The 27,529-nt window shown below is 33.3% G+C and overlaps 3 protein-coding genes across 7 annotated transcripts in view; 1 reads left to right on the top strand and 2 right to left on the bottom strand.

Annotated features, from left to right (window-relative positions):
* LOC122134210 (neuroglobin-like) overlaps positions 1-4,842 on the top strand; it is a 13,063-nt gene extending 8,221 nt beyond the window's left edge. Inside the window, exons 3-5 of the mRNA XM_042743141.1 lie at positions 1,340-1,460; positions 3,035-3,115; positions 4,572-4,842. Coding sequence (XP_042599075.1) covers positions 1,340-1,460; positions 3,035-3,115; positions 4,572-4,694 — 325 coding nt within the window. The 3' untranslated portion in view covers positions 4,695-4,842. The remainder of the gene's footprint in view (positions 1-1,339; positions 1,461-3,034; positions 3,116-4,571) is intronic.
* Positions 4,811-9,654, bottom strand: LOC109106771 (signal recognition particle 14 kDa protein-like). The gene is made up of 5 exons (XM_019120020.2): positions 9,512-9,654; positions 6,968-7,040; positions 6,365-6,477; positions 5,497-5,529; positions 4,811-5,328 (listed from the first exon to the last, which is right to left on the bottom strand). The coding sequence occupies exons 1-5, from the start codon at positions 9,533-9,535 to the stop codon at positions 5,242-5,244; spliced, it is 330 nt and encodes a 109-aa protein (XP_018975565.1). The 5' UTR covers positions 9,536-9,654; the 3' UTR covers positions 4,811-5,241.
* A 1,330-nt stretch (positions 9,655-10,984) lies between these two features.
* Positions 10,985-27,529, bottom strand: part of LOC109107414 (centrosomal protein of 170 kDa protein B-like) — a 29,099-nt gene continuing 12,554 nt past the window's right edge. For 2 of the 5 annotated variants that reach the window (XM_042743136.1, XM_042743137.1), the window contains exons 8-19: positions 26,231-26,698; positions 21,489-22,273; positions 19,872-20,039; positions 18,741-18,879; positions 17,167-18,651; positions 15,666-15,900; positions 14,190-14,316; positions 13,778-13,894; positions 13,613-13,701; positions 13,278-13,371; positions 11,497-11,548; positions 10,985-11,396 (exon numbers count right to left, since the gene is read on the bottom strand). In XM_042743136.1, coding sequence (XP_042599070.1) covers positions 11,236-11,396; positions 11,497-11,548; positions 13,278-13,371; positions 13,613-13,701; positions 13,778-13,894; positions 14,190-14,316; positions 15,666-15,900; positions 17,167-18,651; positions 18,741-18,879; positions 19,872-20,039; positions 21,489-22,273; positions 26,231-26,698 — 3,920 coding nt within the window. In that variant the 3' untranslated portion in view covers positions 10,985-11,235. The remainder of the gene's footprint in view (positions 11,397-11,496; positions 11,549-13,277; positions 13,372-13,612; positions 13,702-13,777; positions 13,895-14,189; positions 14,317-15,665; positions 15,901-17,166; positions 18,652-18,740; positions 18,880-19,871; positions 20,040-21,488; positions 22,274-26,230; positions 26,699-27,529) is intronic. The other 3 variants (XM_042743139.1, XM_042743138.1, XM_042743140.1) reach the window with 3 other exon arrangements.

The raw sequence follows: 27,529 nt of genomic DNA, 5'->3' as shown, positions 1-27,529 counted from the left end.
TGATGTTTACTATTATTATCGGATCCACTCACGGAGCACCGATTACCGGAAACACCGGAGCGGATCCGCGTGGCTTTAAAGGCCAAGTGGCTGTTGAGTGGCGGACTGTGAGGAAGAGGATGCTCACTGATGATGATGATGATGAGAGTGTGTGTTGGTAACGAGGTGGCACTGCTCGCTCTTCACAGCATGCAAACACACAGATGCGTGGATTCACACTCAACTCTATGGGCTCAGGGGAAAATTAGTGACCCTGGTGTAGTATGGAGTCAATTCAGGGCCAAATATATTAGCAAAAAGAATTGAAGTATTGCAAAAGAAAAAAAAAATTTGCAAAGGAAAATGAAAGTATTAAGAAAAATTAAATGTGCTTTTGCACACAAAAATGGTGCCCTGGTGCACAAAAGATTTATGCATCATCTGAAAGCTGAATAAATAATCTTTCATTGATGTATGGTTTGTTAGGAGGACAATATTTGTCTGAGATACAACTATTTGAAAATCTGGAATCTGAGGGTGCAAAAAAATCTAAATATTGAGAAAATAATCTTTAAAGTTGTCCAGAAGAAGTTCTTAGCAATGCATATTACTAATCAAAAATTAAGTTTTGATATATTTACGGTAGGAAATGTACTAAATATCTTCATGGAACATGATCTTTACTTAATAATCTTAATGATTTTTGGCATAAAAGAAAAATGTATAATTTTGATCCATACAATGTATTGTTGTCTATTGCTACAAATATACCCCAGCGACTTAAGACTGCTTTTGTGCGGCAGGGACACAAATAAAGAATTGCAAAAGAAAATGAAGTATTGTGGGAAAAAAATAAGTTTTGCAAACCAAAATAAAGAATTACAAAATATAAATTAAACCGAGGAAAAGCAATGATTTTGCAGTACATATTTTCCATGGGTGCTTTTATTTTGCATTTCAGTCAAGTGTGAACTAACGATAGAGATACGCAGAAACGTGAAGCGCAAAGGTAAAAAACGGTATCGTGAGCTCACACTTGACTAAAATGCAAAATAAAAGCAGCGTTGCAAATAAATTAGGAGCTATGGCCATGGAAAATATGTGTTGCAAAATCATTGCTTTTGCAGTTTCATTTATATTTAGCAATTCTTTATTTTGGTTTGCAAAACTTCTTTTTTTCTCGCAATACTTCATTTTCTTTTGCAATTCTTTATTTTGCACATTTTTTTTTTTTTTCAGTACTTTCATTTTCTTTTGCAAATATATTTGGCCCTGAATTGACTCCATAGTGTTGTCTAACACTGTTAAGCATGTTTTGTAACGCAGTAGTGAGACGAGCTCTTTTGTGCTGTGTTCACAGCGTGATGTCGTTCATCGAGAAGAGCGTGGCCAGACTCGATCAGCTCGAGCGCTTAGAGACTCTGGCGCGGGAACTCGGCAAGAGCCACTTCCGCTACAACGCGCCGCCGAAGTACTACGGGGTAAAAATCATTTCAAACACATTATTTCTGTGCATGGATTTATTAAAACAAAATACATTGAAATTATTTTTAAAAAGATTAAATTATGAAATTAATTTTAATTCGATAAAATTTTGACCAAAACATTTTCACATGTATACAAAATAAATAAATAAAAAATGTAAATAATCATTTAATTATTATAATATTTATTTATTTTATGGAACAGTTCTTTTTACCAAAGGATGTTTTTCGGTGCAGTTTGTCTTTTATGTATATTTTATGGTGAAAAATATGGTGCAATTATTCTGATGATGGATCTTCTGTGGAAAAAAAAAAATGTAAATTGACTTTTTTTTCTACTGAACAATAGTCCTTTGTAGTGCCTGTTTGTTTGTTTATAATCTAATTTTTGTCTGTGTAGTTTTTTTATGCAGTTTGTACCCTTTGCACTTTTTTATGTATATTTTATGGAACTGGTCGAATTTATCATAGTATTGTTGTATAGAAAAAAGATCCCTGCTCACAGTCTTTTGTATTTAGTTATTTATTGGTCATTTTGACAGCTAGTGATAGTGATGTTTTTATTTATTTTTTTATTTACATTTTTTTTTCTGATGGAAGCTCCGTGATCAGATAAATTTTATCTAACAAATATACAGCTGATACAAAAATCAAAAGTTTGTCCATAAGTAATAATCAATGCATTGCTGATTGCATAATTCCATCAATAATGATGCTCTTCAGTATGGGGTTAGAATCCCGCCTAAACTATTGCAGCCACGGATTAAAAAAAAAAAAACAAGCATGAAAACAAACTGTAACAACGCAAGTAAAAATATATTGCACAAAATGTAAAAATGAAAGCAAAGTTTTCAGTATAGCAAACAATGGTCATGGATAGAAATCCATGGATAGAAAAATAAGTGTAAATAAAAGAATTAATAATGCATTTTTAAAAATAATAAGCATGAATCAAAACTTTAAACACATTTAAAATCATATCGCACAAAATGTAACTATCAATGCAAAATTACCTGACTTGCGCACAAAATAAAATTTTCCTTTTTTTTTATTTCTCCACGTTCTGTGCTGCTTCTTCCAAATGTTGCGGTTAGAGTTTCATGTAAATCAGGGCGTGTTTAAGCATCAGCATTGGTCCACTAGTTCTTGATTGACAGCTCCTCCTCTAGCCAATCAGCCGAAGAGGGGCGTTGACATCACGCCAATGCTCCTTATTAACTGTCGATGCTCAATGTTGTTAAATCTTGTTAAATCAATATATTATTACTTAAATTTTGTTTTACTGTTATATATATTTTTATCTGTGACTGCAATAGTTTAGGCGGGATTCTGATCCCATACTTCAGCTCTGATGACGAAAATAAGACAGAAATCTGGGTTTGATCACTTCATTGAAATGGCAAATTCTACAAGAATACAAGTCCTGATTTATTTTTATATTGTTTTCATTTTAATTTAAGAGCTTTTTAGTCATAAATACAATAAATAAAAAAAATAAAAAATTATATATATTTGAAGCAGCTGTTTTATGGTGTTATTGTTGGTTAACTGTAAGTGTCTGTGTGTATCAGTACGTGGGAGCTGAGTTCATCTGCACTGCTCGAACGCAATCAAAGAAAAAATGGACGTCTGAACTGGAGCAGGCCTGGAAGGTAATGAAAGACAAACTCTATTCCGTTCAGAAAGTAAAGTTTTCACCTTCTTCAAAACCTCCACATTTCCCTCCTGCAGAGGTTTGAGGTTTTCCCTCAGCAGCGGCGGCTCCGTGAGAGTCTGTATCTGTGAAGCACTGATGATGATGATGAGTGTACTCTTCCTCACTCTGTCAGCTGGATTGTTTGGTTTGTCTCATGGTTTTGTGTCTTGTATCACGTGTAAGTGACGTATGAATGATTGATCTTCAGTTCTCAAGTGCTTTCCCTCTCCGCAGCTTCATCTCGAATCGTTCTGGTGACCAGGTTCACCACAAAAGCTCTTAAGAAAGTTTGATTAAATTCTGAAACATTTAGAAGAATGGGGCTTATTTTCTTAATGTTAACATATTGAATTTTTCTTAAGAATGAAACTTAAATTTTTGTTTTGTTTTGCTGTTGTTCGATTGTTATTTTAGTATTATTATGATTAGATTTTTTTTTTTTTTAATAATGAATTCAATTTCATTTTTATATTTTCTGTTCTCAAGTTTTTGTATATTAGCTATTTTTGTGAATGGTTATTATTTAGTTTAGTTTTTTTTTTTTTTATTTTTTGTTTTTTTTTTTTTTTTTTTTTTTTTTTTTTTTACATACTGTTTTAGTTTTTTGTACTTTAAGAAATATTGCCTTGGCAACTAAATTAAATAAACATAAATATATAGATCTATATATATATAATTTCTCATTTCCTGTATACACATTTCATATTTCAACTTTTCTCATTTTTATTTAATTTTGCATTGTTTTATTAATTAGTTTTTTATGACTTTAGTTTTAGTGAACTATAGTAACCCTATTCTGTCCCTTGTCTAATGCAAATCTTAATATATTTCCATCTATAACTTTTTTTTTAAATAGTAAGTACTTTTTAATCATTTTCTGAATGTAAATTCATGAACCAAGAAATTAAGCTTTTTAAAAGCACAAAAATTTTCCTAAAGTTCTGTCTCCAGAAATATCATGAGGTAATATCTGGTTATATGACAGATGTTTATCGTGCTGTTTTTGTGCATGTCTCTTTAAATGCAAATGAGCCGTCGTCAGTCTATTGAACCATCTTTACATCTGTAGATTAATGTTTAAAAGGAATGTTCCACGTTAAACAAGTTATGCTGTCATTGTCAATAAATAGTATTAAGTCTTTAATTTAATTAAAGACAAATGTGTTTAACCCAGAATATTTTGGTCCTGAAATACTTGCTGTTCTTTGATATACTATTGTAGTCTTTAATATATTCAAATAGGTTTTAAATGCTGTAGTTTTAGAGTTTGAGTACTTTGTTGAACTTTCCTTTACATGCCTCCCACAACAACAGCATAAAACTTAAGATAATTAAATATATTGCACATTCTCTGGATGCGCTGGACATGTGCTTCACATCAGTCCAGTAAGTGCGTGTTTTTTCCTCTCCAGACGCTGTTCCAGTACGTGACGGGAATCATGAAGGATGCTTATCTGGAGGAAGAGCGGAGCAAACACAACCACACGCTGCCCTCCAGCAAAGAGCGGCCGGACAAGAGGAACACGGCCATTTAACTTCACAGACCTGATGTGTACATACTGTATTTATTTTTGTTACAGTACACAAGCTTCACGTCTCTTCTGAAGATGTTACCTGTACAAGATCGGGATTCTCAGTCCAAACCAGTGAATAAATGAATAAATCTTATCTTTTATTTGCAAATCTACACGGGTGCTTTTGTTACGGCCAAATAAGAAATTTCAAAAAAGTCTTTCAAACTTAAAAATATCATCTCCTTCAATAAAATGAGAAAAACGTTCAAAATAAAAACAGAGAACTGAAATGTTATTACAACAGGAGGAGAATGTTCACTCACTCATCGTATAAAACACTGTTTTGAAATCAAAATGAAATGGACACCGCATCTCATCTCCACCTGAAGAGGTCAGAAACGCTCATTAAACCTAGGATTTAGTCGTAAACGTAGCTCTGCGTCATCGGTCCGCTTGGTTTGCAGAAGCGCAAGGTTGGCAGGTTTTCAGGCGCAGAGCCGCCCGCCGCAGAGGATCATGGGAAGGTGGCGTGGCACTGATTTACACACCTCTCCTTTACGGTCCGTCACTATGTGGCTTTAGTTTTCTTGCTTTTACTCTTTTTGTCTTTCTTTTTCAAGCCGTCCATGTGCGCTCGCAACAAATTTGAATACGCCTGCAGAACAAACACATCCGTTGTCATGACGACACACTTTTGACCGCTACAGAAGCAACATGTTACATAACGACATGATACAAATATAACAGACGATGAATACAGAATACTGTAAACAATTCTGATTTAATATCTAAAATGATATAACGGCAAAATATTACAACTCACCATTTGAAATTTTATAACTTCTTTGCTGCTGACCTGAAAGATACATAAAAACAGATGATAAATAATATACAGCTGCTTCTGTAACAAATATCACTTATGAGTGACAGCAATAAAACACAAAAACAGAATAAATTCAGACTGAAGTGACAGGAAGTGGGATTAAAAAAAATTTAACAATTTTACATTTTTATTAAAAAAAAAAAAAAAAGTAAAGAATCAAAAACAAAGTGAAAAGCATATAAAATAGCTAAAAACCAATATAGAAAAATAAAGGGGAGAGACAATTATAAATAAGCGGCACTGATATTATAAGAATAAATAAAAGAGAAATAAACAATTGTTGATATAAATATGTGGCAATATTTATGGAGATAAACACGTGGAATAATAAATATAATTAAAAACAATAATCTAAAATAGTTTAAGATTAAATTAATACAAATAAATGGGAGAGAAAAATATGAGTAAGAACTAAAGAATAAATACAAAAATAAACTATTGTTAAAATAAATGTGGTCATATTTAAATATGGAAATAAATACATGGGGAAAAATGAAAAATAAATAAATTAATGAAAGAACAAAAATAATGTTATTACAGATAAACACAGAAAATAATAAATGACAATAAAAAAAAAATAATTTAAATTAAATAAATGAATGGGAACAAGTAATCCAGGAAGAATTAATGAATTTATATTTTCCTTTATGTACCTATTACATGCATTTATTTCTTTTTAAATTCAGCAGGTTTGGTTCTATTTGGAAATTTCTGAAATTGAGATATTACACACGTTACAGTGACAGGTCTTCAGGTTAAGAACACACACACACACACACACACGCGTGACTGAATGCTGTTTTCTCACCACTGTGCTGATCCTGGTCTTGCCGTCCGATGCTCTGACGAGACATTTGTTGTCGGCCGGTTCGTACGTCTCTGGATGACCTTTTCTGGGGACCGGCTTTGTTCTGCCGTCATCTGCAGATGAAAATCATAATTTAATAGATCAACAAAACAGTGACGAGCTCAACGTGTCAATGCATTAGCCAGAGTTTTATCATTCAAACTATAAACAATGATGTTAGCTGAAATAAATCAGAAATATTAGATGAAAAACTTGAATGAAAATAAGTTCAATTACCAATGTGTGTGTGTGTGTGGGGGGGGGGGGGTTACTAAAAGTGACTGCACTGTATTTTATGTAAAATCATTTTCTATTTTTAATTTTTTTTTTCTTGACTATTTTAATTTCTTTTATGTAAAGCACTCTGAATTACCATTGTGTACGAAATGTGCTATATAAATAAACTTGAATATTTGAATTATTTTAAAATATTAACACTTAAAATATACATTTAAAAAAAATACTATAATAGCACTGTCATTATCTCATTATCTCAGATCTAATGCATTGAAACAAAGTAAGAAACATTTATTGCACACTGAATAAATGAATCTAATAACATACATTTCTTTAAAGTGATGACGACGCTTCCGATGGTCCTGCACTTCTGGAACAGCCGAGTGAGTTCAGTCAGAAACTACAGACAGAGAGAGAGAGAAATCAGTGTACATTGATAGTGAAAATCAGCACCAAACGCACAAGGTATCTTTCCCAGGAGCGAGGCGTGAGACAGGGCTGCTGCTTAAGCCCAACATTATTTAACATCTACATCAATGAACCAGCGAGCAGTCTGGAGCGATCACCTACACACCTCACAGATCAGATCTGCTTCTGCTGTCTCCACTCAACATGCTTTACAGCAGAACCTGGACCTGACCTGAAGAAAACCAAAATCATGATCTCAGGGAACATAAGGCACTAACCAGATAACACACACATCACACGACAACTACCTGCGTTTGAAAATCACATCCACTGGAGACTTTAATCATGCTGTGAATGAACTGAGAGATAAAGCAGGCAGGGCCTTCTACGCCATAAAACGCCAATGTCCTATAGAAATCCCTATTAGAATTGGGATGAAAATGTTAGAATCAGTAATTGAGCCCATTGTTGGGTCCACTGACAAATCCAAATCAAGACTTCACCAAATGGGAAAAACATCCAACTGAGACCCTGCACGCAGAACTCTGTAAAAATGTATTACACGTGCACCGGCACACAACAAATAACGCACACAGGGCAGAATTAGGCAAATATCCTCTAATCATAAAGATACAAAAAAGGGCAATTAAATTCTGGAAACACCTGAAACTCAGTGACCCCCAATCATATCATTATAAAGCCCTGCAACGACAGGAGATGAGCGAAGAAAGCAGCTGATCCAGAGCTTCAGTCCTGATGCTTCACTAACATCTACTGATGCTCTGAATCACATCAGAATCAATCAGATCACTGCACACATCAAACACAAACACAACAACAGAGTGAAGTGCAATACTGTTCGGCTCTAGAGAGAGAGTAGAGTATGGCAGAGTATCTGTACACAGTGTCCGATAAGAAACTGACCAGACACAGACTCAGCGGACACAAGCTGATGATAGAGACGGACAGAGACTGTGTTCACACTGTGATCTGAATCAGATGGAAACAGAACCTGCCCTGGTCTGATGTGTCCAGCACATGCCATATTACTCTATTATATTACCATATTACTCTATTACATTACTCTATTACATTACTCTATTACCCTATTATATTACTCTATTACTCTATTACTCTATTACATTACTCTATTACATTACTCTATTACATTACTCTATTACTCTATTACATTACTCTATTATATTACTCTATTATATTACTCTATTACTCTATTATATTTCTCTATTACTCTATTACATTACTCTATTACGCTATTATATTACTCTATTACTCTATTATATTACTCTATTACATTACTCTATTACATTACTCTATTACATTACTCTATTACATTACTCTATTACATTACTCTATTACTCTATTACATTACTCTATTACATTACTCTATTACATTACTCTATTACTCTATTATATTACTCTATTATATTACTCTATTATATTACTCTATTATATTACTCTATTACTCTATTATATTACTCTATTACTCTATTACATTACTCTATTATATTACTCTATTACTCTATTACATTACTCTATTACATTACTCTATTACATTACTCTATTACTCTATTATATTACTCTATTATATTACTCTATTATATTACTCTATTACTCTATTATATTACTCTATTACATAACTATATCACTCTATTATATTACTACTTAGATGTATATTTTGCCTCTGTAAATCTTACTTTATTTTTTAACTTATACACGTACATACACTAATTCATTTTGCACTACATGCTTAAAACTTTTTATATATTTTTATTATTACTATTATTCTTTTTCTTTCTGTTAATACAAGTGTGCAGTATTTGTAAGCAGCCCAGCTTTGGCAATACACATGTACAGTTTTTTAAACTTCCTAAATTGAAACTGAATTGAGAGAGAGTCCACATTAATCAATACAGACATCAATCACTTCTGTGCATCTGCTTCTTGCTGATGAAAACACTAACATATTTTACATTGCCCACATTATTATATCACTATATTAATAAATGACAGTGCAGCTGCTGCCCAGAAAAAACACATAAGAGCTACAGATCAACTTTACACATCACTGATTCATTTTAATATCACTTTTAAAGGTTATTAAAAACAATCACACTTTATTGTGATCATGAAATAAACGAATTACTAAGACCTTTTAGAGAGAAGCAGAAGTGTCTGTGAAGAGGTTATCAAGATTAGAAGACATTCGTTAACCTAAACCTAGTCATAGTAACATGTAGAGTTTGATACGAGCTCAAAATAAAAACCAGTGCGATGTGTTTGTTTGTCAGAAATCCGTGTGGAGCGTGTGTTTGTGTGCGTTAGCTTGCTAACACGTCTGAACTCGACGCCGCTCGATTAAACGCGGACACACAGAATCTGTCGGACAGAACGTGATTATCATCGACTGATGAACGCTGAATATTAGGTGTGAAGTGATCTTACCGCGTCGTTTTCTAATAACACCATGTCTCCAGTGATGAATGAACCGCTAGCAGTGTGATTAGAACACGTAGCTCAGCTGCACTGAAGCTCCGCCCCTTCCTGCGCGGCGTCACGTGACGTCACTACCGCCCTTTTAAGATTACTAATCTTGTGTGACTTGACTTTCAATTATTTATTTTTCTTCATTATTAAAAAAAAAAAAAACGTGTAGGCCTAATTTTTGTTAGATTGATAAATACAAATTATAAACACAAATAATAAATAAATAGAAAACAAAAAAATAAAACAATAATAAATAAATTAAAACGGTAATAAATATTAAATAAAAATAAGAAAGTAAACATTAAAAATAAACTAAAATGTAAAAAATAAAGATGGAAATAATCACAAATAAAAAAAAATTAATTAAAAAGATGGAAATGATTACAAATAAATACAAAGTAAATCAATAAATGCAAACAATAAATAAATAATGAAATACAGTAAATAATATATAAATAAATATTTTCATCCGTGGCAAACTAATAAATAAATTACAACATTTACAACACAAGTCTCTATTTGCTAGTATCTCAACTCAACTTTAAAACAATTTATCTAGCATCAAAAAATCAGTTTTAAAAATGCATGAAAAGGATTACAAACTATTATTAAATTCATAATTAAAATGACAGACTTGTATCTTCTGCGAGCTGGATGCGTGAGATTTTAAAACAGTGTTTATTAATAAACTACACTGAGAAATAATGGTGTAGGATCCAAATAAATCAGAAATTATTTACAAATAATTAAAGAGAAACAACAACACTTTAAATTAAACATAATTCAGGAATGGAAAGACTTAAATAGTATTTTCTAATATGTTTTGTAACAATCTTTGTTTTATTTACATTTTTACGGTGTAGAAATAAACTCCTTAATGTAAAATTAAGGTAATTAATAAAAAATAACAACACTGATGTGAATATGTACACTCCAAAAAAAAAAAAAAAAAACTGATTTCGGTACACATTTTTGTTAAATAATTAAAATAATTTTATTGTAGTTTTTACTTTGGATCAGTTCTTATTTACATATTTTGTTTTAAGTTTTAATAATCGTTGTACATTTTATTAATAGTTTTATATATATATATATATGTTATTTTAATACATCAAATTAAACCTAATGAAAATAAGAAATGCTAAGTTTAATTTCTTTTTATACTGGGTGTGTTGGATTGTATTTCATTTTTAAAATTTGTTTCAGTTTTATTTCAGTTTCTGTTCATTTTCGTTTAAATGTTAATTTTATATAAAGTAACAGAAGTAGTCTTTTTATGGTTTTGGTTGTAGTTTTAGTTAACTTTAATAACCCTGATTCACTTTGTGAGTTTATAATAGACTGAAAAAATAAAAATAATCAAAATATAACCTAAATGTGCATCTCAATGTGGACTTGTTTGCAGTAAAAATAAAGATGAACAACAAAACAGACATTTGAATTCTTTAATGATCTTTAACATAGAAATACCCTGTCCAACAGAGACTTTAAATAATCATTATAACCATATAACAACCATCACAAACAACACATAATCAATAACGGTGTATTTACATTTAATGCCAAACTCTGCAGTTTCTCGAAGCCACAAGCCACTGAAATCACCATCCAGGTGTGTTTGGAGGAATAGAAATGTGCAAATATTGATCAGAACATTGAAGGTCACGAGGAAGGGGTCAGATTCAGATCTGTGAACTCTCTCGGTCTGTGCTCCTGAACATCCGCCGGCTGTTCGGTGTGGCTCCGCCGCCTCGATGCATCGCTCTGGAACTGCGAAGCGCGGCGGAAGAAACTCTGCGGCTGAGATCCGGGTTTCCTCGAGGATCCATGACGGCGTTGATGACTGAGAGAGACACGAGAGAGAGAGAGAGGACGTGTTCATCAGCGGCGCGCCTCAGCTTTAATATCAGATCAAGAGAAGAGGAACGTTTGGATCTACTGACCTTCCAGCTGCTTCTGGACTCTCCGCAGCTCTTTCAGAATCGATGCAATCTCCTACAAGACAAGACACAGTCTGATTGAAAACCATTCAGGAATAAAAACATTAGATATGAACCAGAGTTATTGTTAACTAAAACATAACAAAAAAGGTTTAAGTTACTTGAAAAGTAAACATTAAGTGAATTAAAATTAACTTATTATTTCTAATTTTTGTTGAATTTAACTTGAAGCAAGGAAATTATTGGTAACTAAAACTGAAACTAAAACTTTTTTTGTTTCTTGAAAAAAATTAAAAGTAAACTAAAATGAAAAAAAAAAAAAAATCCCAGCTAGTTGCCAAGCTAACATTTCTCATTTTAATTTATTTTAACTTCATGTACTAAAATAACTAGAACTAATAAAACTGAAATTAAGTTAATAAAAACTATAGGCATAAATGAAAACAAAAACTTTTAAAAATTACAAAAAAGTTTGAGTTACTTGAAATTAAATGTTAAGAGAATTAAAATAAAATAAAAAATTTATATTTATTATTATTTCTCATTTTTGTTTAATTTAACTTGAAAGAAGGAAAATATTAGTAACTAAATCTGTAACAAACTTTTTTGTTTCTTGAAAAAATAAATGTAAACTAAAATGAAAAAATGCACACACACACACCTATCTATCTATCTATCTATCTATCTATCTATCTATGTATCTATCTATCTATGTATCTATCTATCTATCCATCCATCCATCCATCCATCCATCCATCTATGTATCTATCTATCATTTTTGTTTAATTTTACTTGAAGAAAGGTAATTATAGGCAACTAAAACTAAAATTAAAACCATTAAAAAAATTGTTATTGAAATAAAATAAATGTAAACTAAAATGAAATAAAATAATAATAAAAAATATTTCAGCTAGTTGCTTTATTACTCATTTTAATTTAACTTCATGTATTAAAATAACTAAAACGAATAAAAAATGAAATTAAATTAATAAAAACTATAGACATAAATGAAGACAAAAATGTCTAAAAATGACAAAAACACACAACAAAATTAAAACTTTAAAATTAAAAGAGAAAATGTAAAAATAAAAACGGGTTCAAAATATTAATAAAACCTATAATAGTATACAGATACTAAACCAACACTGACTTTAAGTACTAAAATAACTATAACTGAAAAATTAATAAAAACTATTTATAAAATTTGAAAGAAGAAAATTTATGGCTGAATTCTCTAATGTTTTTCTATATTTATAAAACCAAAACTAATAAAATGACAAAAACACAACACAATTAGCAAACCTTTAAGAGAAACAGAAAATTTTAAAAATAAAAAATACTTAATATTAATTGAAAACCATAATAGTATATTAATGATACTAAAATAACACCGATATTAACATCATTTACGGCGTTGCAGGTCTAATTTACTCCTTGAATTTATAAACAAAAATTAAAAACAAACAAAATGACAAAACACAACTAAATTAGTACAATTAACTAAAACTAAAATGAGAACAGAAAGTAAAAAATAATTCAAAATATGAATAGAGTATATTAATGACACTAAAATAACATTGATATGAACATCTTTACTGCTGGTCTAATATACTCTCTGAATAAAATGCACAAAAAACATGAAATTGTTTTATTTAATACTTAGTTATAGCATTACAATTGGTTCAAGTTCGTTCAGATTTTATTTAAAAAAATAATAATAAATAAATAAATAAATAAAGAGCACTTAGTAACATTTTATTCAGGGAAGAAAACAAGAGACACACCTTGTTTGAGGTTTTCATTGGTGGATAATCATCAGCCTCATTGATTTTCGCCTCAATTTCTCCCAAAACGTCCATTTTATTATGAAACATAACCCTGAAAGAATATAAGTGAAAATGAAACCTGTACACCACATAATAAAAATAATAATTTATATTTATATATATATATATATATATATATATATATTATATATATATATATATATATATATATATATATATATATATATATATATATAGCGCCTTCTCAAGCTTCTCAAACTGACTACAGCACAGACAAATACAAGACAAACATTGCAGTAAATGAGCACAGATGAAAAGCAAACGAGTCTCACTTGATTTTCTCCGTCAGTTGCTCTGTGTTTTCACGGATGGCGAGAGACAGTTGAGACACCGGATTCAGCATCATATTGTTCAGTGTGACCTGACAGAAGATGATGATGATGGAGGTTTACAGCTCAAACACACAGTTAAACTGAAGAGAAGAGAAGCACTGCTACCTCGTCTGCTCTCACGCTCTGCTGATTACTAACGATCTGCTCAGACTCGTTAGCCGGCGCCGCAGCAGGAGATTCCTTCTGGAAATTCAGACCGGCTTCGGGAATCTGGTGCCGCGACTGAAAGAACATAAAACAATATTCAGCAGCACAACGGTTTTCAACATTGATAATAATCAGAAATGTCTCTCGAGCAGCAAATCAGCATCTTAGAATGATTTCTGAAGATCATGTGACACTGAAGACTGGAGTAATGATGCTGAAAATACAGCTGCGCATCACAGAAATAAATTACAGTTTAACAGATTCACATAGAAAACAGCTGTTTTAAATCACAATATTATTTCACTATTTTACTGTATTTTTGATCAAATAAACGCAGGCTTGTTGAACAAGGAAACATTCTGAATGGTACCTCTTCATGAGTAGATATGGCTGGTCCTGTCTTGTCTGTTGGAGCACTCTGAGCTTCTGTGTCTCCAGCAACATCATGAATCTCTTGGGCCAGAATAGCCAAATCTTTGGCCAAGTCTTGACTCAATCTAGTAAAAAATATGCATTTAAAAAAAAAAAAAAAAAATTGGGGGGAATGCATTACAAGTAACAAGTAATCATTTTTGGAAATGAGTAAAGAAACAATATTCTGTTTGAATTAAAACCATTAAGTTCGCAACAATGTAGCTTATTTACTGACAAATAGAATACTTGAAATGTGGTTAAAAGTAACATTCTCAAACTATTATTTAAATGAAATGGGAATAAGATGGATTGCTGATATGTATGTATGTAATGTATGGACCTACAATAACGCGGTTTGACCAGTGTGCCACTTTGCCAAAAAAAATGACAGCGGTGAGAAAACAGCAGTTAAGAAAGCATCTGATAATAGCGTTGTGGACATTTTCACCAACTCTGCAATTCTCAGTCACTATGCACATAGTACTTTATACAGTAGATCAAAAAAAACTATCAGTGTCACTTTCAATTAGAATTTAGCAATTTTACAACTTGCTATAAAGCAGCTCTCCGATGTGTGTTTTATTAGTGAATGCAAAAAAAACCCTAAAACATTATTACATTATAGTGATAGCTTGGTTTGCACAGATTTCAGCTTGATGTAGCTCAAATTTGTTTTTGAGTATCATAACACTATAAGATATTTTAAGAGAGATAATGCTGTTGAATCATATATATATATATATATATATATATATATATATATATATATATATATATATATATAGTTCATCTGAAAATAAAACGTTTTATTACTTACCTTAATTTTGTTCAATATTCATATGACGATGCAGAATGATGCATAAATCAGTTACTTTTTCATACAGCTAATTAAATGGTGAATGAGAAAGTCTCTGTCTGGCATCTCATTTTGTGTGCCAAATAGGCATGGGCCGGTATGAGATTTTGACGGTATGTATGTATGTATGTATGTATGTGTATATATATATATATATATATATATATATCAGTCTGAGGGATTCCTACTCTGTCATCGAGGAGACATGGAAAACAGCGCATACCACAGGAACGGTTTAATGGAAATTATTAGTGGTTTTGAAACTGTGACATTTTCAAACCGCGGGATACCTTGAAACTGGTAATCGGCCCATGCCTAGTGCCAAATATAATTATTTATTGTAAAAAAAATAATAATAATAATTGTATAATTGTTATGGTAATATAATAATTTGACTAAAGCTGAAGTAGTTTGAATATGTATACCTTAGTACTTTAACTAACCACAAAAGCTGAATAATTAAGCAAAGTCCACTGATGAATCGCCAAAATAATCAACGATTAGTCGATTAATTAATCAAACTAATCGATAATTAAATAAATCATTTGTTGCAGCCCTATTTCGGTGTTTCCCCACCTGGCGATCTCAGCGCTATGAGACGTCCAGTTCTGGAAGGCGTCGCTCTCGTGTCCTTCCCCCTCGGAGTCTCTCGAGCGGGGCACGGCCCGCACCGGACTGGCCGGTTGCATTCTGGGGTTCTGCTGGGATCCTGAATGATGGGAGCGTTTGTGTTTAGGGGTGCTATGGTTAGACTCGTACTCGTCCTCCGAGGTGGAGGCGTAGTCTGAACCCTTCTGACGCCTCCTGGAGCCTTGGAGGAGCGTTTGGTACACCAAGTCATCAGAGGATGGGAGAGAAACCAAAATAAAAAAGCAAGAGGAGAAAGAGACGGAGAGGTGTGAGAAGACACCCGAAGAACCAAGAACCACTTCCCATTCATCAATGGGGTTCAAAAGAGCTCATTAAGATTGTTAATACCATTAGGGCTGGACGATTTTTCCAATTCTGAAAAATAATAACTTAACGACAATCCACAATTTAGTTTTTTTTTTTTTTTTTAATTGGAAAATTACGGTTTGAATAAAAATATTGGCAAATGTTACAATTAGTCACATTGACAATACGCCAATTATAAGAGTCAAGAGAGAAAAAAAAAAACACGAACCTCTATGCGTGACGCGCTCTATCACGTAACGCAGAACATATAGCTAGTCCTCACCGGCCATTCATACAGAATGTGTTTTTGCGTAAAAATTTAATATATCATGTAACTGTTTAAATAAAAAGTAATTTTAAAATAAAAGCAATCAAAATAAAACACCAAAAAAAAAAACACATGAAAGAGAGTTTAAGTTCTTTTTACTTGATTGCTACGTTTTCAGCATGGCGTTATATGTGCGAGAAGATGCAATATAAATTTTTTCAAATAAAAGAAATCAAATTAAAACGCTCACCAAAAAATGAACGAACGCAAATTTGAACTTGAGTGTCACATTTTTAGAATGCCGATTCATGCACGAGGCGCTGCAAAAGTTGCGAGATGCAAGCGTTACGGTCAAAATTGAATTGCCTCGACTTTGACGGTTAATAAAGAGAATGTTACTTAAATCGTGTTGTAGTTACATTTTTAAGTTGAGTTAAATTTAAAGTAGTTAAACATTGAAGAAAAAACAAACCTTGAATCTGAGAAAAAAAAAAAAAAAGAGATTTTGTTTTTGCCACATCGCCCAGCACTAAATCCCGTTAGGAGAAATTACAATAAATTCCTTTAATCCCGTTATCTGCAACTTCATATATTAGTAAAATTCGAGACTAATTACATGGTCTTGTTAGTTGAAGATGATCATTGGCCCAGTTGTGTGAAACAAACAAATGCACACAAAGTCATTGACTGCAGGAAGAATTATTCAGAGACAGTGAAAGAACTGTATTTTATATCAGAAACATTTTGTTGTTTTAGAAGCTCATCACTCTGATAAATGGATGCAAAGCCAAAATAATGGCTTGGAATGTTTGTCTAACATCTGAACGACCTCCTGCAAATCTTTCAAGCAAAATTTGAATCCATGATACTCACTGGCAGTGCTACTGGCGTATTTGGCACTGCTTGAGCGTCCGCGGATGATCGGCTGTCTGTTCACGGCGTTCGAAACCTTCCGCAGAAGAGCCTTGGGATCCGGGACGGAAGCTTTCCGCACGGAGCTGCTTGAGTCGGTGCTACGGTTTGAAAATCCCGTCCGGCTCGTGGAAGACTCTGTATCGCTGGGAGCGTTGAAGGAGCTCGTCCTTTTCCTGGGAAGAGCCAACATGTCCAATCGAGAAAGCTTCTTGCTCTCCTGAGCACCTCGAATGCTTGCCGAGGGGTTGCCGTCAGAGTTTTGAGATGTCCGATCGGTTTCGGTGCCTTCGTTGTCAGAGGCTTCACCCAAACGGGCACGGCGAAGCATCGAAGCCCTAGTCGGTTTCGGAGCGGAGAGGCTACTGGAGCGAGCTAGAGCATTGTGTACTTTGGATTTGCTCGAACCTTCCTTTTGAAGAGGAACGGTGTACTTTTTGTAAGGTAGGGAACTTGATTCTTGGTCGGAGACGGCGTCTGGCCAGTGCCGTGTGGTGGGACTTTGAAGATCAGGCCCAAAGTCTTGAGAACTAAGGTTACGACGGAGTTGAAAACGCTTGCTTGGATCTGCCTTGCCATTGCTGTCGTTTATCCCGGATTGGCATGATGGATCACCAGAAGACTTAGGTTCTCTTGAACCTCTTAAGAGTCCTCTGAGGACCACTGGCTTCTTAGGCACGGAAACTAAAGCGTTTTTCCCGCTGACTGTACTGGAAGTGTCCGATTCTCCCGAGAAGGAGTCCTCCATATGGGAGCGACCGTTGTTATCTTTCTGCTGCTGTTGCTCCAGAAGCTTTGCTTCCAGAGATGCTAGAACGTCCTCGGTGTCTTTGAGGTAAGACTGAGTGTCTTGATTGCTTATACCTTTAAAAGCATCTTTGCTAGAGGGTTGAATAGATATCTGAGGCAATCTGGACAAGTGAATGTCGTTGCTGGTCCTTTCTTTGGTATAGCTTTCTTGTCTAAGAATGGACACCAATTTATCTCCACCAACAGAGTCATCTGGTTGATCAATGTTGGGTGGTGAACAGTCGCTCTTGCCAAGTTTGCCATGCTGTTGTGTTAATGTTGCTGTGGAGTACTTAGAAGTCAAATCTTTTGCCTCATCTTGACTGGTCTTCATAGACCGGTTCCACATCTTCTGGGTCAAATCAGGAGTCTTCCTGCATTGCTCAACTACAGAGCCATCATCGGACTTGCTGGCATCGCTCAGGCTGTCTGGATCCAGATCATCTTGGACACTCAGTTTCTGCGGATCCCACTTTTGCTTCTGAACCTGCGGACTCTTCTCCAGGTAAGAATCCGTTTGGATGTGTATTGTTGGCGGTGGTGTCTCGATTTTCTCCTTCGAAGGAACCTGAGGCAGAACTCGTCTTGATCTTTGGCCTGTTTCTGAGTAGTCAGCACTTCGGTTAAGCATAACCTGATGGTTGATCCTTTCACCAGCTTAAAAAAAAAAAAACAATAGGATAAATGAAATGTGCTAGCAACGACAAAAGCCAAGAAAACTACTGGACCAAGCAATGTTTCCATACCTCCGGCGGAAAGATCAACCTGTGTTGGGATATCAAACAGTCCTGCAGCAGGACCAGAGTCTGAATAGGTGTCAGCCAAACTGGCCCAGCGAGAAACCCACTTAGTGCCCCCGGGCGTTAATGTCGTCATCGACTGTATCTGTAGAAATGCGGAAACTAATTAAATGCAAATTCTTACAACATCATAGCTCTTTAAAATGGTCATGTTTTTTGAAGTTGAGATATTTTCACTTTATCTGTAAAGTAAGTTTATCTTTTAAGTCAAATTTACCTTGAATAATCCCAGAACAGCTAGGAACAAATATTGCGAATATTTGTGAAAATACTGAATAAAAGCATTGTATATTCACTATCTAATAATTAATTAAATAACCATTTTTTATCATTTAAAATTTATTTAGTTTTATTCAAAATAATTAATTAAAAAATTTTTATTTCTTAACTTATTTTCTTAAATTATTTTACGTGGTATATGAAATGTACTATATAAAATTTTAAAGTAAAATTTCACTTAAATCCTTCTATATCTAACCTGAAACATTCAAAATAAACAAAAACATCTGTAAATATCTGATGTAATATTAAAATGTTTATCAACAGTCTTAAAGTTCACTCTGTTAAAAAAAATAATTTCCAAATTAGTAACATCTACAGCTACGTGAAAATTAGCACATAGTAAAATTTCATATTTAATTACATTTTTAATTATATTAAAATTATTCCTATTCCTCACTTTTAATACATTTTTCTTGTAAACTAGTTAGGCTTGATTGTGTGCTAATAATAATTTTAAATATATTTTTTTTTGGTCCTTGACATGATTTACTGTCTGAATGTTCCAGAAACCTTATTAAATATTAAATATATTATTAAATACAAAGAAATACAATTCAAAGAAAATCTCTTTATATACTAAATGAAAATATCTCAACCATAAAGTGAGATCAGGCCCTTTAATGATTCAAATCACCCATCCAAAATCATCCAAAAGCAGGAAAGAGCCAAAAGACATCAAGCCATCAAAACAGCTTTGAGAAGATCCCCAAGAAAGATCGAAAGCACACTGAAACGTGTAGATTGTGGTGATTGACAGATAGATCTACTGATGCCTATGATCCGGAGTGAGTTTACCTGTACAGGACCCTTGAATGTGTCTCTAAGGTCTGTTGAGTACTGACCCAATTTTGGGCCTGAGCTATTCTCACTGAGTAGAAGACTATCGTGACCCTCAGTGTCACCAACTATAGGCTTAACTGTTGCTGTTGCTGAGGTTTGGCTGTTGTCGCAAACACCAAACACCTGTTAATGATAAAGCATGCATGAATATGTCTGTTCCCAACTGACTGGAACTCCTCGACTCTTGACTGGTTAAGTTATTCAAAAGTAGTGGTCGACTGATATTACTTTTTTGAAAGCGATACCGATATTTAGCAAGTGTTCGATGGGGATATCAAGCTGATTTATTTGATATCACAACACCATTTAAGATAGCAAAAAACATATGCACAACGATTGCTGAAATTAAATCTTTTTTTATTTTATATAATTTATATCATTTGAAAATAAATTATATAAAAAAAAAATATATATATAAATATATATATAATATATATATAATAATCATATATAATATATCTATATATCTATATATTATATATATATATATATATATATATATAATATATAAAGATATAAAAAAAAAAGATATAAAAAAAAAGCAAAAAAAAAAAAAAAAAAAATGCCAAATATCGGCCCAATATTACAGTTGACCACTATTTAAACCACACTTAAAATGTGATAAAATACGAGCGTTAGAGTTAAGTGTATATCAGCCAAACAGGGAAAAAAAATTGGTGGCCAATGGATGCCGATATTAGAAAATGCCAAATATCAGCTGATATATCAGTCAATCACTATTCAAAACACACTTGAAATGTCAAAATACTACCGTTAGGATTTACACCGCATATCAGGCAAACAGAAAAAAAGTGAATGGCTGATGCCGATAATTAAAAAATGCCAAATATCGGCCGATATATCGGTGGACCACCATTCAAAACAAACTTGAAATGTGATAAAAAAAAAAATACTAGCATTAGGGTTTACAGTGCATATCAGCAAAACAAATAAATAATAATATAAATAAAATATACTAAATACCAGACGATATACTGGTCAACCACTATTCTAAATACACTTCAAATGTGATAAAATTCTAGCTTTAGGGTTTATAGTGTACATTAGCCAAATTGAACAAAAATGAATGGCCAATGCAAATACATGTAAAAAAAAATGCCAAATATCGGCCGATATATCGGTGGACCACTATTCAAAACAAACTTGAAATGAGATTTAAAAAAAAAAATACTAGCATTAGGGTTTACAGTGCATATCAGCAAAACAGAAAAAACGGATGCTGATATTAAATAAAATATACCAAATACCAGACGATATACTGGTCAACCACTATTCTTAATGCACTTAAATTGTGATAAAATTCTAGCTTTAGGGTTTATAGTGTACATTAGCCAAATTGAACAAAAATAAATGTCCAATGCAAATATATATGTAAAAAAATGCCAAATACTGGCCGATATAGCGGTCGACCACTATTCAAAGAAAACTTGAATTGTGATAAAATACTAGGGAAGTGATTGAAATAATCTGAATAACAGAACTGAAACGATGCTTTCTAATAACACAATGTGTTTGTGGTCTCTTTAGCTGTTTGAGTCTGATGTCAAGTACCTGATCGATCAAGCTCCGTGCCTCCACAACCTCTTTGTCCGGACTTTCGGCTTCAACGGTGTAGGTACCTGCATCACTTAAACTGTCCTCCTCTTCCTGCTGCTTGGGAACCAAAGGTTTGGCCTCCACACTGTTGTCTTCCTTGAGTGCAAAGGGAGATTTCACTGACTGACTCACTGTATGAGACGTAGCAGGAAGACTCTGATGTGTCACAGAGGATCCAGCATTAGAAGACGAGGTCTTCACCCAAGTCGAGTTAACGTCCCATGTGGGAGCAGGACTGGGTTTCGACACCCTAAGCAACTCTGCAGCAAAGTCCTGCGACAGTTTGGATCTTCGGCCAACGCTCCCGAAAGTTTTAGACGAAGAGCGGGAGCTGAAGTCAGAGGTGCTCATACGGACTTCGCTCTTCTCGCGTCTGAGGGATCCGGCCCGCTGAGGACCATCTGAACCTTTGAGGGGAATCGTGAACTGCTGTGTGGGTGGATTTTGTCCGGATGATGTTGTCCGTTCTCCACCTTTACGTTTGTCTAATTTGCTTTTCAGAGCAGACTGGAAGTCGGGAGAAGACATGTTATTAGTGAACGACTGCGAGCGTTTTTTCCGTTGTGTATCTTCAAAGAACTCAATCACAAAAGCTTGCTGGGGATCCGGTTTGCCTTGGCTTTTTGAAGTGTAGTTAGTCGGGTAATCTTCTCCCTCTGGTTGTTGATTGATCTTTTGTGACTGAATCATTTGCCTTTCATCCGGTTCTTCAAAATCAGGGTCTTCATGATGGTGTGCATCTAGAAATAACAAGTTACAGGTCAACATTTAACCTTCGGATATATTTTAAAACTGTTTTCGTCTAGAAACACAAGCTCACCGAGTTGAAACTCAGTGAAATTATTATATTAGTTAAACTTCCCACCAGGGTTATTATTGTTAATTAAAACATTTTAATTTTATTTCAGCTATAGTTACCAAGGCATAGTTTCTCATTTTCATTTAATTCAATCTGAAGCACTAAAATAACTAAAACTGAACTAAAAATTAATAAAAATTATATAAATTTATTTGATAATAAAAAAAAAAATAAAAAAAAAAAAAAAACACAACAAAAAAACCAAAAAAAAAATAAAAAAAACATTAAAAAAAAAAAAAACAAAAAAAAAAAAAAAGTATATTAGTAATGACATTTAGTTTTTTGTTATTTTCATTAATGAAAAACAAAATTACTAAAACTTTACATTTTAAATGAAAACAGAAAATGTTAAATTAAAAATTCATAAATTTAAAATGTAGGTATATTAACAAATGTAAAATTTAAAAGTTTTAGTTATTTTTATTAATGAAAATCACAACAAAATTACTAAAATTTTACATTTAAAACGAGAATATAAAAATGAAGTAAAAATAGGGATGTAACGATTCACTCAGCTCACGAAGTTCAATCGGTCTCATGATGCGGAAGTACCGATGAATGCTGCACATACAAAACTAAAACAAAAATTTAACATTCACGAGATTCAAGACAAATTAAAAATTAAAAGATTTCCTTTTTTATGTCTCAGACAAAATGCTGCACATTTCTGTGTAAAACTGAAATGTGTTAAATTACAAAACTAAATCAATATTTTAAAACAAACCTTAAATCAAATAAATAATAAAGACAAAATAATTTAATCACGATCCAAACAAAGGTGCAGCATACATGCAGCACAAGCACTGTGTTCTTTCCATTTAAAAATAGAGGCAACCACTGTACTTTAATCACGATCCAAACAAAGGTGCAGCATACATGCAGCACAAGCAGTTTTTTATCTAAATTGGATTGCATAATTTGAAATTTGAGACAAACACAGAATGGTCTGACTTTAGTGTTGTGAAACTATACTACATAAAACATATCTGAATGAAATGGAAACAGCAGACAGGCTGAATTAGACGCAGTTTCACTCTCTACCAGCAGGGGGGGGGCTTATAGAACACCAGTGTTACAGTGTTTCCTTGGTTACCGCTGTAAACAAAGCAGCGCTACATTTAACATCTCAAACGATTTGAATCGTCACATATTTGTAACGATTTTCAACCAGCTTGCAATGCATCAGTGCGGTGCAAGTAAAAAACTCAAAAATATTAATTATTAATTAATAGTAGGCCTGGGACGGTATTGAATTTTTCTTACCGCGGTTGAAAAGCAATAAATTCCCGCGGTATTGCGGTAATCCGCAAGCGCAACCCCACCCCCCCCGCCCCCCCCAAACCCCCCACCACAGTGATCGATGGACATTTCACTTTCGCGCACACACGGGAGGCAACGAATATAAGGAAACAGGTTTATTTCACTTTTTTTTTACATTTAGAAACATGAACATTAGAAACAGCAATGAATCTGATATTCTGAAATAAAAAAATTCTGCAAAACGAAATAATAGGCGAGTGTTTACCCTACCCTTCATATTTTTGGGGGGCGATAATCAGTCTTGATCGCAAATTCACAAGCAGAGATCTGAAGATAGAGCATCATAAAGACAAACAAACACATTTTTATTTACTCGTATTTGATCAGTAATAGCTATTAATTTGCATGTTTATGTTCCATATTTTTAATTACCTTCACGATTAGGATACAGTAGTAGTCAATCAAACAATCACTTAAAAACTATAACGACTTTTGCCTGCACACGTGAGGCTAAGCAAGTGTGAGCATGAGGAAACACGGTTATTTAACATTTATTATTCACATTTTAGAATAGAACATTTAGAAACAGAAATTATGTCTGAAAAAAAGTGCTGGCAAAACGAAAGGCGATATTTTTTTGGGTTTTACATCCCAGCCTTCATAGTTTTTGCTAGAAAACACTAGCAAGTTCAGTTTAAAGGGAGGCCCTGAAAGACGTAACGACCGTTACCTGAAGAAATGAAAACACAGTTATGAGGGAATGCTTGTAGCGCAAATGGTCATATATTTTGGGCTACTTGGAAAGCAGGGGAATCGGGGACCACATATTGATCCCGCCACCAGACACGAGGGTCTGCGTGGGAATCCAAGGGCTTCCTCCTGCCAAATACCTTCTGATCTCTGTGGTCTACACGAATTATCTTGGGGGTCGGAGTAGATGTTTTTTTTTCGTGTTTTCCCCAGTAAGTAGTCAGCCAGATTCGTTTTTTTTTTAATTAGTCTTAGAGAATAATCGGATTTTATATTTTTATATTACAGATTTGTAACATTGTTTAGCTATATTAAATATGTATATCGATATTACGTCGTGCGCTTTTTGTTCTCAGTGGTTAATGAAGGCTATTTAAAACGAAGGCACTATCGAGTAATATAAATATGTAGACATATAGGCTAAAATTTAATATCATATTTTAAAACAATCTCTAATATAATATAAATATTATTTATATATAATATTTTTACATATTTCTATTCTTAGCCTATATCTCGTTTGCGCTTTGGTCTCAGTGTGAGTCAAGGCTATACATTTAACGAATGCTATTTAATTTTACAAAGTGTCGCTGTCTCAACACATTGTTTTTGTTTTTTACTTATAACGAAAGATAAAGATAATATAATAATATTATAAATAAGATAAATATAATCATATTTATATAGTTAAAAAAAAAAACAATGACGGTATTGTGGGCAGCGGGGACACTATGGTAAATTAAATAGCATTCGTTTAAATTATAGCCTTGAACCACCACTGCGACCAAAGCGCACACGCGATATAGGATAAGTTAATAGGAAATATGTAAAAATATTATATCTAAATAATATTTATATATTTATAGATTTTTAACTAATTTATATTAATGTAGCCTAGATGTATACATAGTTAGTATATGAATATAGGTGCAGTGCAGATAAATGACATGGTTCGATGTCTTAGTACACGAGGCATAGTAAAATAATGCGCATTGTCGGATCCTGCGCAACCATAGTGAGAGAATTGTTGTTAAACATAATAAGCACGATGCAATTACAAAAACTGATGGGTCCTGCTTTTATTGGCTTCTCATGAGTCCATTATCCTCCTGTATTTTATTGCATTTAGTAAACTGAAATGATTATTCAAGGATATAGGGGCTACCAGGACATTACACAGGTAGGTGCGCTAATAGTCATCCAAATGGAATGCTAGCCTATTAAGTGGTTAAGATAGATTTTTTTAATCTAGATTAATCTTCCACTTAAATCTTGGAAGTAATCTAGATTAAAATGGGCTCATTTGACTTCTGCCGAAGGCACATTCAGAATGGGCAGGCCATAGTTTTTTTTTTTTTTTTGTTTTTCTGTTTTTTTTATTGTGCGTGATTGATGACGGTAACAGGTTTAGACCCGCGGTAGGCGTCACGTGACCGCGGTATTGCGGTAATGCGGTAACCGTCCCAGGCCTAATTAATAGTACTTAATAGTATTAAACACTAATATTAAAACTATAACAGTATATTACTGATACTAAAATAACACTGTATCCCATCACTTAATTTCATTTATGTTTTAATATGCAACTATCATGTTGTGCTGCAAATTTTGTGTCAAATTTGCAGAAATACACTATAGATAGATTTTACAAAATTAAGTAATATTTATCTTCAACAACACTATAGAGGTAAATAGCAGTAACAAGCCGGTTTAACTATAGATATTGAAGCAATATAGATATTGCACACTGGAAATTTAGCTTTTTGAAGAGAAAAAGATGCATTATTAATTTCTCAGATAGCCTTTTCACGGTTCTGTTGTTTTTTACCTTTGAAGGTCTTGTTCAAGAGCTCGTCTGACCCAGACCGCTGTTCTAGACTCTTCATCATAGTAGCATTACTCTGAACCAACCAATCAGCCACTCTGTTCTCCACCGACATCACCTCCGGAAGCCTGGCTATCGACTCCTTGCTAGGGTTCCTTCGCTGGCGGATGGAGAGCTTGGAGACGTGGTCCTTGATCTTCATCTTTCCAGGGGTTTGGTCGTCAAACTCGATGGTGAAGGAGGCATGGCCCTGAACCACCGAAGGCTTGGCAGGGGGTTTGTGGTCCGTGTCTTTAGTGGGAATCTCTTGGACTTCCTGGGACGCAGTTTTCGGCTTTGAATGGATCTCCTTTGTGGGGATCTCAAAGTAACTTGGTTCCTTACGGTAAGAGTAAGCGGGTTTGCCCTGGCCATCCTGAAGTTCATCTGGAGAAACGCTGAGCTCACGTTTAGTACCATCCGTGTGGTTTTCTGTGAAAAGACATCAGCGGGAACTAAACTAACAGTAATTGGAGAAACTGTGCATCTCAACACACTGAATCAACTGAATCAATTTCCTCACAAAATGATTCACTGTTCAAATCGCTTGAAACACTGCATGTGTTTCAAGATGTAAATGCAATAAAAACTCAGCTCAAACATGAATAATGACACCATTTACCAGTGTTATTAAATATTTAGAATTATTTTTGGAGCCATTATATATTATGCATTATAAAAGTATTTAAAACACAAAAAATACCCCACAAAACACATTATAACATTAAAACACATTATAACATCATCATAAATATTGTAACCACATTTACTTACAATACATTGCATGTACTTATATGCAATTAAATTCAAATCAAATACAAACTGTTGCAAAGCAGCTTTACAGAAAATGAAGTTTCTACAATATATTTAGTAGTTGCTTATAACTTGGTAGAAGTAATAGAAGTTACTTATATAATCATTATTATACATTTAAAAAGTATATTTCATTAACTTATATGACAAGATGTAACATGACATGATGTTTCAGATGTAAGAAATATGCAAATATTAGAATGCATTTCAACTTTGGTTAAAATCCTTTATGAAAAGATATAATGTATATTATGTACATTACAAATAACTTTATAATTTATTATGTATAATGTGTTACCTTATAATTTTTATATATTTTTCATTTTTTTAATGTTTTAAAAATTGTTTTTATCATTTTCTTACGTTATTATATATATATATATATATACTATATATAGATTGCGTTTTTTTTTCTTTTTATTAAAACCAATCCCAAATAAAAACCAAAAA

The sequence above is a fragment of the Cyprinus carpio genome, chromosome B17, assembly GCF_018340385.1.
Source record: "Cyprinus carpio isolate SPL01 chromosome B17, ASM1834038v1, whole genome shotgun sequence".
Lineage (NCBI taxonomy): Eukaryota > Metazoa > Chordata > Actinopteri > Cypriniformes > Cyprinidae > Cyprinus > Cyprinus carpio.
This window is presented reverse-complemented; position numbering and strand designations above follow the sequence as displayed.